A 14,797-nucleotide genomic window follows, 5' to 3' on the forward strand; every position below is an offset into this window, starting at 1 on the left:
TGTCTGTGTGTGTGTGTGGACTCTGGTTCTGGTTCGGTGAACACTCTGGGTCTGTCTGCTCTCTCCTCCTCTCTGTAGAGAGACTCTCTGAATACGGTGAAGACGGCAGAGACTCAGGAAAACAAAGCGCTTCCCAAAAGCGTACACAGCATGAACGCGTACCTGGGGTGAGTTTATACACTGAACATCATCAGTCACTGGATACTGAGCTGTGGGATGTAGTTAAACTCCACACACATACTGGACACACCATCATCATCATCATCATCATCATCATTATCATCTTCATCACCCTCACAGTTCACCAGTGCTCTCTTCTGCCCCTGCTGGTGGTTCTGTATTCTTTACTAAAAACTGAGCCCAGACTCAGGACTGATTTTAGTCTCGTGTGTGTGTGTGTGTGTGTGTGTGAGGGATGTGAGTACACTGTCTCGTCCTGTCCTGACCATGTGACTGCCTCATATCTGAACAAAACTACTTTTTACAGTTTATTTTTTAGTCTAAATCTAAACAAATATCTAATGTAACTGTCAGTATAACAGAGGACTGATGTGCTGATTCCCGTCCCGTCCCCCAGCGCGTCCCCAATAAAGCGCTGTCTGGACCTCGGGGCTGATATCGTGATCACGGGCCGGTGTGTGGACAGCGCCGTGGTGCTCGGACCCCTGATGCACTCGGTACGGTTTGTTACTGCTACACATCTGGAAGAATGGGAGAAAGACTCACTGACTCACATCTGGAGGATCTCAACACCAAGCTGCTCTGTGAATGTAGGACGTTTAGGAAATATAGTGTTTACAGCATTTTATTTTTAAATATGTTTGGTGTGTGTTGTTACAGTTTGGCTGGGAGAAGAACAACTTTGACCTTCTGGCTGCTGGAAGGTAAAAACACACATTATACACACAATATACACACACTACTATTGTACAGGTGTTAGCGAAAGAGCGGCTGAACTGTTAAAGCTAAACAGAGAATAATTTAGTGTAATGTGAGTTTAGAGGTCACGGATCTAGAGTATCTGATTGTGTTTAAATGTACTGAGACGATGTTAGATGTTTAATGTGCAGCTTTACTGTTTCATCGCTGCTATTATACATAAAGTGTTCCGGATGATTCTGATGATTAACACGCCGGTGTCTTTACTTCAGCCTGGCAGGTCACCTGATCGAGTGTGGAGCCCAGGTCACCGGGGGCATTTTCACCGACTGGCACACGGTCCCTGACTGGTACGAGGACGTCTGGTGATGTTCCACCTGTGGCTCGTTACGTAAAGTCACTCTGTGGATATTTGGATTGACCAAAATATATATTTTATATTAAGGGGTGTAACGGTACTCAAAGGTCACGCTCTGTGATGTACTGTACTGTGATGTACTAATGTAACTGTGACGTGTAAACAGACAGACAAGAACACACTAAATGAAAAAAATTATAATTAATTGGGCCTGGTGATGGCGCTGTTGCTATTTTTCTTGCAGAAGTCATTGATGATGTCATTCTGAATCCCAGCGTGGAACATAATGCTGAATTATACTATGAATTAAATGGTTCCGCTGACAGTTCAGACCTGTACATCTCTCTGTAGTAAGGTTCGAATCTCCTGGGGGTCGGCCGCCGGTCTGTGTGACCTGATAACTGAACTGATGAAGTGACTCCCTCAGCACTGGTTAAAGCTGGAGTCTATTCAGTCAGATCACAGAGATCTTTAGATTAGACTTATTGGTGTTTCCATGGTTTTCTCCACAGGGATAAGATCGGTTTCCCGGTGGTGGAGTGTTGCAGTGACGGCTCCTTCACCCTGTCCAAACCTCCCGGGACCGGCGGCCTGGTGTCGTTCGGTACGGTCGCGGAACAGTTAGTGTATGAAATCGGAGATCCACGCCACTACCTCCTGCCTGACGTCACCTGCGACTTCTCTCACGTCACCATCGCTGAGATTCCAGGTGAGCAGGAGCGATGAGGAATCTAAACTATTACAAATAAACAGTTTATCTACAGATGTGTTTATCCTGATCTCCACTAATAATAATTCATAATGATTGAAGGTGTTGAAGGAGGAGCAGTGAGGGTGGGCGGAGCCAAAGGATCAGCACCATCAGGTGACTATAAGGTAACACCTCTATTCATAAACATCTAACAGAAATGTGAATCATATTTATTTCAGGTGTGGGTTATTAGAGACGGAGAAAAGATTCAGTTACATACGGCAGTTCATCTGGATCTGTATCGCCACGCTGACGCCAAAGTCAACTTTTAACATGATGATGTTTCTATACGTTTACTTTGGAAGAGGTAATATGTTGCAGTTCCCCTATCATCCTGCAGGTGGGGCTCTAATCTGTTCACACATCAGCAGTCAGCAGAGCATTCTTGTGTTTGTTTAGAATTGAATACATAATAATAATATTTGGGGTGGGGGTTATGTCATCGTACCACGTGCTCCCTGGTGATTCCTGTGTAAGGAACAGCCAGAGCTATTATTGTGTTTCACACATATCTGTGATTAAACCATAGTGTGTCTTTCAGAATTATAGGCACCCTTTATAATGTAAAAAAAAAAAAATCAAGACAAGCCGAAGTTCCTGCTGTGTGTTATAGTAGAGGTGGTGCTTAAGGATTGAAGTCTGATGACGTCAAGATTTCTGCTCGGTTCTGGGATGAGACAGTCCAGCACATGTCTGCCTCTTAGTAGAACCTTTTACCAGTTTAAACAGTGGATTTTGTCCACTGTTCTATTCCATTTACTGGAACATGAATATGTTTAAAATTACACTTTCGGATCTATTTCACCTTTAAAGCTGAGTTGTTGGTTTTATAGTGATCTCATTAGCAGGTTGCCCTGAAAACACAAAAACTTTGGGGATTATTGCAGACCTTCTCTTCCCTGCTGGGAATTCAGTTTACTAGGGAGAATTATTTCTGTAAGGAATCCAACCAACACAGTTCATTTTTTCTGATTCGGGACTAAGGTCCGTATCGCCCTCGCAAAACTTACAGGTGCATCTTAAAAGATTAGAATATCATCTAAAAGTTTATTTATTTATTAACTAAAATTCAAAAAGTAAAACTCATATATATTCATCACACACAGTCTAATATATTTAAAGTATTTATTTATGGAATCTGAATCGTAGTTAAAAAAAAAAAAACGCACTGTTTGTGAGTTATGAGGGTCCTGTTGGTACCTGTGCCGAACCGCTTTGCCCCTCACTTTTGTTTACTCGATTTTGGTCCAATCAGAAATCGAGACGTGGAAAATCGAGGGTGAAAATCATGTCAAATAAAATGAATTCTCCTCTTTAAACATGGCCTAAAACCATGCGATGAAGCACGACGCTTAAAGGTTACAGCCTCCTCTCAAACAATCCAGGACCCAGCTCTCCAACCTGAGGGTCCTCTAACTGGTGACTTTGAAGTACAAACATCAAGAACATTCTCTGTGTCTGTGAGGGTCATATGGAGGGGGCACGGCAACTACAGAGAGTGTCCCAAGCCACGCCCCCTCGACTCTCACTTCTACACACACACACACACACACACACACACACACTTTCCCTAAAATCACAAGCGGTGTACAGACGCATAGTTATGATGTTCCTCAGGTCTGTGCTACATATATGGATGGGTTCAGAGCGACGGCGGTGTGTCCTGTAGCCGGACCGCGAGCTGCACAGAAAGCCAGAAGGACCGCAGAGAGCATCATCAAAAGGTCTGAATAATCACACACTGCTCTCGCTTCACCATCAACACCGATAAATTGAGAAAGTTTAACAACAGAGCAGAGTGTAAATACTTTTGCTAACGGGAATGTTTTCTTAAGATTTCTGAGAATAGAGAAAAATCCACCGCATGGTTTCAGTTTTAATTGTGTGTAAGTGTTTAATTGTCTGTTATTAATCTGTACACGCTCTCCTCAGGACCAGGCAGATGTTCCGACAGCTGGGACTGGAGGACTACAGGGATGTGAACATTCAGGTTCTGGGTACTGAGGATGTGTACGGCCCACACGCAGTCAGCACCGTGAGTTCAGCTTCACATGCCTCTACTGTGTGTGTGTGTGTGTGTGTGTGTGTGTGTGTGTGTGTTAGAAGCTGTGATTAAAAGTTTAATTAAGTGACGCAGTAATCGTGTGATTAATGTGTTACATGTTAAGATTAGATTAGTAAAGCTAACGAGTCGTGTTCACCCAGTGGGCCTCGAGTCAAACCCACTCAGCTTAGCGTGGAGAAGGTTCCAGTTCTGCTGTTGGTGAAGGTGAAGTTCACAGCTGTGTGTGATGATGTTAGATCTGATGGTGCTGATGCAGATGTTTCCTGCAGGATCTTCGGGAAGCGGTCCTCTGGCTCGCCGTCCATCACAAGCAGAAGAAAGCTCTGGAGTTCTTCTCCAGGGAGGTGGCTCCAGCAGGAACCGGCATGGGTACGGTACAGCACGGGGTGTGTGTGTATGTCCTGCCTCACATGCAAAATTCCAGGGTTGTCAAGATGTAAACATCTTGTTTGTTTGTTTGTTTGTAACCCAACAGCTCCTGGGCTCACAGGAATTGTCGGAGGCAGACCTCGAGTGTGAGTGTTTTATAAAAGTGTATTAATTTACTAAGTGTTCAGGAAAAGTTGTAAAGTTAAGAGTGTGTGTGTGTGTGTGTTCACTTGTAGGTCACCTGTACTGAAGCCTTTCTTCTTCCTGCATCCCAAAGCAGACCTGACAGTAACACACACACACACACACACACGTGTCCTTTAACAGACTGTGAGTGTGAACGGTTCGTACCTTTATGATAATAAACTCTGTACAGTTTCACTCCTCTGCAGGTGGAAGGAGGTGAGACGTGACGTGTCTGCTGTCAGTGGCATTTGCGTTATTATTAGCCGTGTTATGATTAGCCGTTAGCTCGCGCTTGGCACCGTGGTCTCTCTGATGGAGCCGCTGATGTTTCTTAGCTGATTTGGGGTCAGTGGTGATGGTACCTGCTGCTTTACACACCTAAGAGTGAACAGCTGTCTCACGACCTGCATGACCATGCGCCTCCCTGCCTGCGGTACTGCGGCCTGGGGCGGTACTGAGGGGCGGTGCTGAGGGGCGGTGCTGAGGGGCGGTGCTGAGGGGCGGTGCTGAGGGGCGGTGCTGAGGGGCGGTGCTGAGGGGTGGTACAGTACTGAGGGGCGGTGCTGAGGGGTGGTACAGTACTGAGGGGCGGTACTGAGGGGTGGTACAGTACTGATGGGCGGTACTGAGGGGTGGTACAGTACTGAGGGGCGGTGCTGAGGTGTAGTGCTGAGGGGTTGTACTGAGGGGCGGTGCTGAGGTGTAGTGCTATGGGGCGGTGCTATGGGGCGGTGCTGAGGTGTGGTGCTGATGGGCGGTACTGAGGGGCGGTGCTGAGGTGTGGTACTGAGGGGCGGTGCTGAGGTGTAGATGTCTGCAGCCTAATTTTCATCAGATTTAGCATGGTGTCTCTGTGTGTGTGTGTGTGTGTGTGTGTGTGTGTGTGAGAGAGAGAGATGTAGTGGATCTCTTACTGACTTTTGATTGGTTCTAGGTGGAGATCCACCTTAACGGAGACCTGATTGAGACATTCAGAGAGACACAGAGTTCCTCACCTGATGACCTTCACATGCCCTCTGACCTTTCAGAGCCACGCCCCTACACTCCTACAGGTGTGTTTAATTAAAGTCCTATATTATCATCAGGCATATCACACACACACACACACTCCTTTCTCTGTTCTGAGAACATGATTCTCTCTCCCTCTCTCTCTCTCTCTCTCACATACACACACACACACACACACACACTCTTAAAGCTGATGAGTTTATATAACACACTCTCAGTCATTAATAAAGAAAGTTCTTAAACCAGTTTAATCAGAGAGAATTAAACACTGAGAGACGGAATTTACTCCGTAAAGACTCTTATGTAACATCGCTGCTCACTTTACAGAGCTCAGTCTATACAGCCGTGTTCCCAGGGGGCTTTGTGTGTGTGTGTGTGTGTGTGTGTGTGTGTGTGTGTTTACTCCACTGAAAAGTCCTCTTTCAGTGGTGTTTTGATGTGAGCAGCAGTGAGCTCTTTGTCCTTTAGCTACTTTGTGGTTCAGTTTAATGAGCAGCAGCAGGGAGAGGGTAATCCCCCCCCCCTCCAACACACACACACACACACACACTAATATAACTTTAATCCTGACCAGAACTTTATGATGAAAGGTTTTTAACATGCTTGAGAGTGTAGAGTGTAGAGTAACAGAGAGAGACAGACACATCGTCACGTCTCGCTTCAACACACTCAGAATATTTAAAAACAAGCTTTCTGTCTGTTCTCAAGACAGCGATCGGAATGCAAAACCGGTCTCCTATTCATTCCCACACACACACACACACACACACACACACACACACACACAGAGATCCCTGTGGTTTATTTATTCAGGACAGTACCCGTCTCCTCTCTCAGGGTTCTGTTAAGAAACTTTAATCAGTATAAATATAAACTACATGTGGAATAATAATATTATATACTTTAAACTAAACTATAATAAAAAATTATACTCTTATTTCTGCTTATTAACTGCTATGGAGGTGTTCTCTTAAGAAAATGAGTTTTTAAGCTAAAGTTGAGTTTTATTATTTCCTCAACACCGTCTGTTATTTTTATTTGTTAATAATTAGTAATTGCTCTCCGTGATGATGATGGAGGAGTGATAACTTATTAAACCATAAACCTGAAGCCTTACTTCTCCTGCGCAGTGAGTGATCTCGGTGAGTGGGCGTGGTTGTGTGGGTGTGGTGAGTGGGCATGGTGAGTGGGTGTGGCATAAGTGTCAGGTCGGAACGGTTATTTAGATACTTCATTACTACTGAAAGAAATTCCAGAACGATCCGCCGACGTCGGCCTTCCAGGCTCCACCCGTAGGTTTTACTGGTTCGGGATCAGACTGGTCCTGTACACACTGCCCCTGGTGGTCAGGAGGAGTGGGGATGTGTACGAGTTATTCTCCCGGTGCTTGTGTCCCTCAGACCTGCCCAGCGGCCCTTGCAGCTACAGACTGGAGGAGTTGGCGTACACTCGCAGTGGAGATAAAGGAGACTCTGCCAACATTGGTGAGGATCATCAGGTGGAGTTCACTGTAGTACTCACAAAAGGTCCCAAAAGGGGAAAGTATTAATGTAAATCAGATTTCCGTGTACTTATTGTGTTTTAGGGGTTATAGCGAGACACCCGCTTTACTTCCCGTACCTGAAGCAGTTTCTGACTGCTGAGGCGGTGGAGAGCTTCTTCCAGCACCTGATTAAGAAGGAAGAGAGCGATGAGCCGTCAGTCACGCGGTAAGAGGAGCGCTGTGTTCATTATAAATCACAAGACTTGGGAATTTACCACTGAGTCTGTGTACAACCGAGCAGTGCGGGGGGCGGGGGTAAGAGCGTGAAGGGGGGGTAAGAGCGTGAGGCGGGGGTAAGAGTGTAAAGGCGGGGGGTAAGAGCGTGAGGCGGGGGGTAAGAGTGTAAAGGCGGGGGGTAAGAGTGTGAGGCGGGGGTAACAGTGTTACGCTCGGGGTAAGCGTGTGAAGGCGGGGGTAAGAGCGTGAAGGCGGGGGTAAGAGCGTGAGGCGGGGGTAACAGCGTGAGGCGGGGGTAACAGCGTGAAGGCGGGGGTAATAGTGTGAAGGCGGGGGTAATAGTGTGAAGGCGGGGGTAAGAGTGTGAAGGCGGGGGTAAGAGTGTGAGGCGGGGGTAAGAGTGTTACGCTCGGGGGTAAGAGTGTGAAGGCGGGGGTAAGAGTGTGAAGGCGGGGGTAAGAGTGTGAGGCGGGGGTAAGAGTGTAACGCTCAGGGGGTAAGAGCGTGAGGCGGGGGTAAGAACGTGAGGCGGGGGTAACAGTGTAAAGGGGATCAGAGCATGAGGCGGGGGTAACAGTGTAAAGGGGGTAAGAGCGTGAGGCGGGGGTAAGAGCGTGAGGCGGGGGTAACAGTGTAAAGGGGGTAAGAGCGTGAGGCGGGGGTAAGAGCGTGAGGCGGGGGTAACAGTGTGAAGGGGGTAAGATTGTATGGAGCAGTAAAGGTTCCGCTAAACTCTAATAAGCTTCGCCTTATTCAGGAATTTTTCACATCTGTGTACCATCTGGAACCTTCACTGTGTGTGTGTGTGTATGTGTGTGTGTATGTGTGTGTGTGTGTGTTTAACTCCCCCTCTCTCAGGTTCGAGTTGCCCGGAGTCTGCGGTTTAAACTTCCTGATACAGAATTCACTTGGAGGGGGAGGGGTGGCATCTTTAAGAAGTGACCCTCAGGTAACACACACACACACACACACACAGGTTAGAGATGTGCTAACTACAATAAAGATGAATATTTAATTTATTTATGTCCTTTAATGAATTTTCCTGTTGAAACAAAGCATAAATAAAAATATTAAAGATTTAAAGATATAAATTACAGCAGGTAAGAAAACTAAGAAGTCTGACGTGGGCGTGGTCAAACAGCTGGGGGCGTGGTCAAACAGCTAGGGCGTAGTCAAACAGCTGGGGCGTGGTCAGGATCTGCTCTGCAAAGGGAGGTAAAGTGGGAAAGGGTAGAGAGAATGTGGTTAATTACAATAGTGTGTGTGTGTGTGTGTGTGTGTGTCTGTGTTGTACAATTGATTTAAAGGTTTATTGAGTTAAAACTAGAAATATAAATTCGTGTCACAGCGACACACACACACACAATTAGCCACGTCCTTCTCAGGTGTGTAACTCCACCCACTGACCTGACTCTCACTTCCATTACTGAGCTATGTGTGTGACCACGCCCCCGGCACGGGTGTGACCACGCCAATGTTAGAGAGCTGTGAGTGGCCACGCCCCCAACACCACAGCACACCTCCTTCCCTGATGTTAGCGCTGCTCGTGGCCGGGGGTCAGAGTGTGAGGCTCGTACCCTGTGGGTTTTTGACAGTGCCACGCCCAAGCACAGAGAGGCGGGGCAACTCCACATGCCATGATGTCACCAACTATCGACAGTTACATTTGTTTAAGAACGTTACTCAGGGTCTCAGACCCGCACCAGGGTTTCTCTGGTACAGAAAAGTCTAACTCTGATTATTAAACTGTCTCTGTGTCTCTGTGTCTCAGGGAAAAGCGTATGGACAGATGTTGCTGGACTTCAGACTGAGCGGTTTGCCCGACCTCACCTCACTGGTGAACTGATGAAAGCACCTGAACCTCACGTCAGCGTGACTGAACCAGTGACTCCAGTAACAGGAGCTGATTAACGTCGAGGAGTTTAAACACTAACTGTCTCTACTCTTTATATAAACACTCAGAATTATTCCTCAAAATTAGGAGTTTAAAGTTAAACCCGCCCTGAATCATGTTCCATAAGTTCAGATGGGCGTGGTCAGTGATTCTGCTGCTCCTCATTATTCCTGTGGTGTCACCGGGGGGCGCTCTGATGATCAGTGGAGTTTATTAGGAGGTTAAATGAAGCCACGCTGTCTCTCAGGATGACCAGTGATGAAGCGGTTCATCGTGTTAATGAGGAGTGTCGAGTGGAGATCACGCTGGACTTAAACTCCCAGAATGCAGTGCAGTATACAGATTGTGAACACATCTGTGTGTGTGTATGTGTGAAACATAATGATGTTAGAGTCACACTGTTAGTTGTGCGCATTTTAATAAATACTAAATGTGTATTAATTTTAGTAAACTGTGTGTGTGTGTGTGTGTGAGAAAGTCTACACTCCAGGTACATAAATGCTCAGTGGTTCAGGTTTAAACCCCAGCACCACCAAGCTGCCCCTGTCGGGCCCCTGAGCGAGGCCCCTCCCCCTCACCTGCCCTCAGATAGAGAGATGAGATGTACATCACAGCATGAGGGTGTGTGACTGATGTTAATGTAAAACATTCCTCTGTGTGTGAGATCACCTGAACATCATTCCTGTTATTAAAACTGATGGACATGTGATGTGGACACACCCCATCACCCCACCCCCCAGGAACACTCCCCCTCTTTCATCTGGACCCTCGGGATAGAATTTACTCCAGTCCAGACACGATTATTACTGTTTCTCTCTGAAAGATCCTGTTTCTCTTTCTTACACACACACACACACACTTCAGGGGTTTGTTTTTGTTTAAAAGCCTAAACCTCAACCATGAGACCGAGTCCACAAGCTGTTCAGGTCTGTGATTGGCTGACAGGGAGGAGGCGTGACAAATGTGTGAGCAGTGTGTGATGAGTGTGTGTTTGGTGTGGGATCAGTGTGTGTTTGGTGTGGGATCAGTGTGTGTTTGGTGTGGGATCAGTGTGTGTTTGTGTGTGATCAGTGCGTATGATTAGTGTATGATTGGTGTGTGCTGGGTGTGTGATTAGTGTGTGATTAGTGTGTGTTTGATGTGTGATTAGTGTGGGATGAGCGTGATCAGTGTGTGTTTGGTGTGGGATCAGTGTGTGTGTGTGTGATCAGTGCGTATGATTAGTGTATGATTGGTGTGTGTTGGGTGTGTGATTAGTGTGTGATCAGTGTGTGTTTGGTGTGTGATCAGTGTGTGTTTGGTGTGTGATCAGTGTGTGTGTGATCAGTGCATCTGATTAGTGTATGATTGGTGTGTGTTTGGTGTGTGTTTGGTGTGGGATGAGTGTGTGATCAGTGTGGGATAAGTGTGTGTTTGGTGTGATGAATAGTGTATTTGTCACATACACAGTTATACACAGTGCCAGTGACCTTAAAAAACAAGATTATCAATAAGAAATTAATTATGGAAAAAAATAAGAATAAATTATAGCTTTTGTTTTTTTTTTTAACCTTAAAACAAAATAAAAAAAAAAAGAAAATAAAAACAAAAAATTTAAAGTATAAAAAAACAGCAAAAAATTGGCAAAAATGTACAAAATATAGAATCTTGTGGAAATTGACACAGAATTTAAACAGAAATGTCAGGAGTGAGAGCAAATGTGCATGAATGTGTGGATGTGTAATGTCTTTAAATTGTCCATAAATGTTGTAATGTGTAAAAATGGGTCAGTACTGTGTGGTGGTGTGATTGAGATTAAAGGACCGTATCGCCTGCGGGAAGAAGCTCCTCCTCAGTCTCTCTGTGTTGGCCTTCAGGGGGCGGAATCACTTTCCTGACCTCCACAGAGTGAACAGTCCATTGTTGGGGTGGCTGAGGTCCTTCACTATCTTCCTGGCCTTGGTCCAGCACCGCCTGCTGTAGATCGAGTGCAGGTCTTACTGACGTTCAGGCGGACGATGTCCCTCTGGCACCAGTTTAACAGATTCCTAATGTCCTCTTTGTGGGCCGTCTTGTTGATGTCAGTGATCAGACCCACCACGATGGTGTCATCCACAAACTTGATGGTGGTGGTGGAGCTGGTGGTGACCACGCAGTCATACGTGTACAGTGAGGACCGTGAGTGTGTGATCGGTGTGTGTAATCGGTGTGTGTGATCGGTGTGTACTGAGGGTTAAAGCTCCTGAAGATGCTGTGGCGGTGACTCTTCCTGTAGGAGACACTGAGGTGATGTTAAAGCCATAAACCTTTTGAACTCTGGTCCTGTTAGATTATCTACTCACTCTTCACACAGGAAGTTACGGAGCAGAGGGAGAGTGTGTGTGTGTGTGTGTGTGTGTGTGTGTCTAGGCGGGTTTTAATGCCCTGCATGTTCACACACTTCTATACAATTCAAATTCATTTATCACACACCCTTTTGAGCAGATACACACACACACACACACACACACACACACACACTCTCTCTCTCTCTCACGGTCTCAGTGACACTTGAGAAGAAATGAAGATAAATCTGCAGTAATTTATCACGGCGTCTCTTCCAGAGCTCACTGTGTGTGTGTGTGTGTGTGTGTGTGTGTGTGTGTTCTCCACCCTGAGGCTCCCTCACTAAACCCCTCTAAAGGACCCGCTCTAACCCTTACTGTGCCTTTGTTTCTGCTCACACACACACACACACACAGGATGGAGTCTCACTCCTTCACCCACACACAAGGGGGGAGGGGGAGGGGGGGGCGAATGGTGTGTGTGTGTGTGTGTGTGTGGAGCTGAGAGCAGAGTGGAGTTAATCTTCTGCTCTCTGTTCAGAAAAAAATACTTTAGCAGAGGAGGATTCTGGGTAATTAAAGCCTAAGATTGTAAAGTTTCAATATGTGTCAATATACTCACAATATGATTTTTTAAATAAATTAGTGCAGCCTATACACACACACACACACACACACACACATGTGGATGGATGCAGGACATTTAATGGACACTGTGTGTGTTTGTCCCTGTGAGGAACCTGAACCACAGAGCAGAACACTTCACTGAGAGCTGGGTCTCTACACTCTCTCTCTCTTACACTGCACATGTCTTTCAGTTTTTTGAGACACACACGTACACACACACACACATACACACACACACGTACACACACATAACTGTAAATAGGGTTGGTGAAAGATCTGGACAGATGGCTGTTGTCAGTGAAAGTAGAGGTTCTGAGACGTCCGCGGCTTCATTACGCTGCAAGAGTAAACATGTCCTAAAATACTCTCTCTCTCTCTCACACACACACACACACACACACACACACATTCCTGCTCCTCCCACATTCCTCCTCAGCTCCCTCCATCCTCAATCCTGTCTCTCCCTCCGCTCCTCTCAGGTCCAGGGGGAAAATACCCACAAGGCAGGTGTCTTTGGGATTGGGATTTCAGTCTCACCTCCACTGTGTGTGTGTGTGTGTGTGTGTGTGTGTGTGTGTGTGTGACTCTTCCATAAAGACCAGATTTGTGGAGGTCACAGCTAACAGTCGTCCTGTGGACAGGTTCCCCCACCTGAGCTGTGGACCTCTGCAGCTCCTCCAGAGTTCCCATAAGCCTCTTCCCTTCTTCTCTGATTGATGCTCTCAGTCCCCGTCCTGTCGGGTTAGGTGGACGTCCATATCTTGGTAGGTTTGCAGTTGTGCCGTACTCTTTCCATTTTTAGATGATGGAGTGAACTGGGCTCAGTGAGATGTTTAAAGCCTGGGATATTTATTTAGAACCTCACTCTGCTTTAACTTCTCCACACCTTTATCCCTGACCCTGTCTGCTGTCTTCCTCGGGCTTCATGATGCTGCTTGTTCTCTAATGTTCTCTAAGGAACCTCTGAGGGCTGAACAGAACAGCTGTATTTATCCTGAGATTAAATCACACACGGGTCGAGTCTGTTTATTAATGAGGAGACTTCTGAAGGTGATCAGTTCCACTGTGTGTTAGTCAGGGGGATCAGAGTAAAGGGGTGAAGGTCTAAGATTGTAGAGTAGAGTTTGCACACAGCACTTTTCAGATTTTTATTTGTAAACAAGTTTGAAAACTATTTATCGATTTCCTTCCACTTCACAGTGATGTGCCACTTTGTGTTGGTCCTTCACATAAAATCCCAATAAAACACTTTTTGTGGAAATGTTCAAGGGGTGTGAATACTTTTTCAAGGCACTGTATAGTCCTGTACAGGGTAATGAATGATTGATGTTTCAGGTGTTTGTGTGTTTTTGGGTGTGTGTTTAAATGTTTGTGTTTAAAGGTGTATGTGTGTGTTTTGGTTTGTGAGTGGTTAGGTGTTTGTGTTTAGGTGTGTGTGTTTAGATGTTTGTTTAGGTGTGTGTGTGTGTGTTTGTATTTAGATGTTTGTGTTTAGGTGTGTGTGTGTGTGTGTTTAGGTGTTTGTGTTTAGATGTTTGTGTTTAGGTGTGTGTGTGTGTGTTTAGGTGTGTCTGTTTAGGTGTGTGTGTTTGTGTTTAGATGTTTGTGTTTAGATGTTTGTGTTTAGGTGTGTGTGTGTGTGTGTGTGTTTAGGTGTGTGTGTGTGTGTTTAGGTGTGTGTGTTTAGGTGTGTGTGTGTTTGTGTTTAGGTGTGTGTGTTTAGGTGTGTGTTTGTGTTTAGATGTTTGTGTGTGTGTTTAGGTGTGTGTGTGTGTGTGTTTAGGTGTGTGTGTGTGTGTGTGTTTAGGTGTGTGTGTGTGTGTGTGTTTAGGTGTGTGTGTGTGTGTTTAGGTGTGTGTGTGTGTGTGTTTAGGTGTGTGTGTTTGTGTTTAGATGTTTGTGTTTAGGTGTGTGTGTTTGTGTTTAGATGTTTGTGTTTAGATGTTTGTGTTTAGGTGTGTGTTTGTTTGTGTTTAGATGTTTGTGTTTAGGTGTGTGTTTGTGTTTAGATGTTTGTGTTTAGGTGTGTGTTTGTGTTTAGATGTTTGTGTTTAGGTGTGTGTTTGTTTGTGTTTAGAAATTTGTGTTTAGGTGTGTGTGTTTAGGTGTGTGTTTGTTTGTGTTTAGATGTTTGTGTTTAGGTGTGTGTTTGTTTGTGTTTAGATGTTTGTGTTTAGGTGTGTGTTTGTGTTTAGGTGTTTGTGTTTAGGTGTGTGTGTGTGTTTAGGTGTGTGTGTGTGTGTTTAGATGTTTGTGTTTAGGTGTGTGTGTGTGTGTTTAGATGTTTGTGTTTAGGTGTGTGTTTGTGTTTAGATGTTTGTGTTTAGGTGTGTGTGTGTGTGTGTGTGTTTAGGTGTTTGTGTTTAGGTGTTTGTGTGTTTGTGTTTAGGTGTGTGTGTTTAGGTGTTTGTGTTTAGGTGTGTGTGTTTAGATGTTTGTGTTTAGGTGTGTGTGTGTGTTTAGGTGTGTGTTTGTGTTTGGGTGTGTGTGTTTAGATGTTTGTGTTTGGGTGTGTGTGTGTTTAGGTGTGTGTGTGTGTGTTTAGGTGTGTGTGTGTGTGTTTAGGTGTGTGTGTGTGTGTTTAGGTGTGTGTGTGTTAAGGTGTGTGTGTGTTAAGGTGTGTGTGTGTGTGTGTTT

At 45.5% G+C, this 14,797-nt stretch overlaps 1 protein-coding gene across 2 annotated transcripts in view; it reads left to right on the top strand.

Moving 5' to 3' along the window:
* Positions 1-9,671, top strand: part of lratb.1 (lecithin retinol acyltransferase b, tandem duplicate 1) — a 12,480-nt gene extending 2,809 nt beyond the window's left edge. The window contains exons 5-20 of one of the 2 annotated variants that reach the window (XM_053477505.1): positions 79-167; positions 578-677; positions 841-884; positions 1,152-1,229; positions 1,750-1,946; positions 2,049-2,113; positions 3,606-3,712; positions 3,921-4,023; positions 4,323-4,422; positions 4,529-4,568; positions 4,659-4,710; positions 5,543-5,660; positions 7,017-7,100; positions 7,202-7,325; positions 8,195-8,285; positions 9,108-9,671. In XM_053477505.1, the coding sequence (XP_053333480.1) occupies positions 79-167; positions 578-677; positions 841-884; positions 1,152-1,229; positions 1,750-1,946; positions 2,049-2,113; positions 3,606-3,712; positions 3,921-4,023; positions 4,323-4,422; positions 4,529-4,568; positions 4,659-4,710; positions 5,543-5,660; positions 7,017-7,100; positions 7,202-7,325; positions 8,195-8,285; positions 9,108-9,182 (1,467 nt within the window). In that variant the 3' untranslated portion in view covers positions 9,183-9,671. Of the gene's footprint in view, positions 1-78; positions 168-577; positions 678-840; positions 885-1,151; positions 1,230-1,749; positions 1,947-2,048; positions 2,114-3,605; positions 3,713-3,920; positions 4,024-4,322; positions 4,423-4,528; positions 4,569-4,658; positions 4,711-5,542; positions 5,661-7,016; positions 7,101-7,175; positions 7,326-8,194; positions 8,286-9,107 lie in introns of those variants that run through there. The other variant, XM_053477506.1, reaches the window with a different exon arrangement.
* The last annotated feature ends 5,126 nt before the right edge of the window (positions 9,672-14,797 follow it).

This window comes from Clarias gariepinus, chromosome 18 (genome assembly GCF_024256425.1).
Source record: "Clarias gariepinus isolate MV-2021 ecotype Netherlands chromosome 18, CGAR_prim_01v2, whole genome shotgun sequence".
Classification (NCBI taxonomy): domain Eukaryota; kingdom Metazoa; phylum Chordata; class Actinopteri; order Siluriformes; family Clariidae; genus Clarias; species Clarias gariepinus.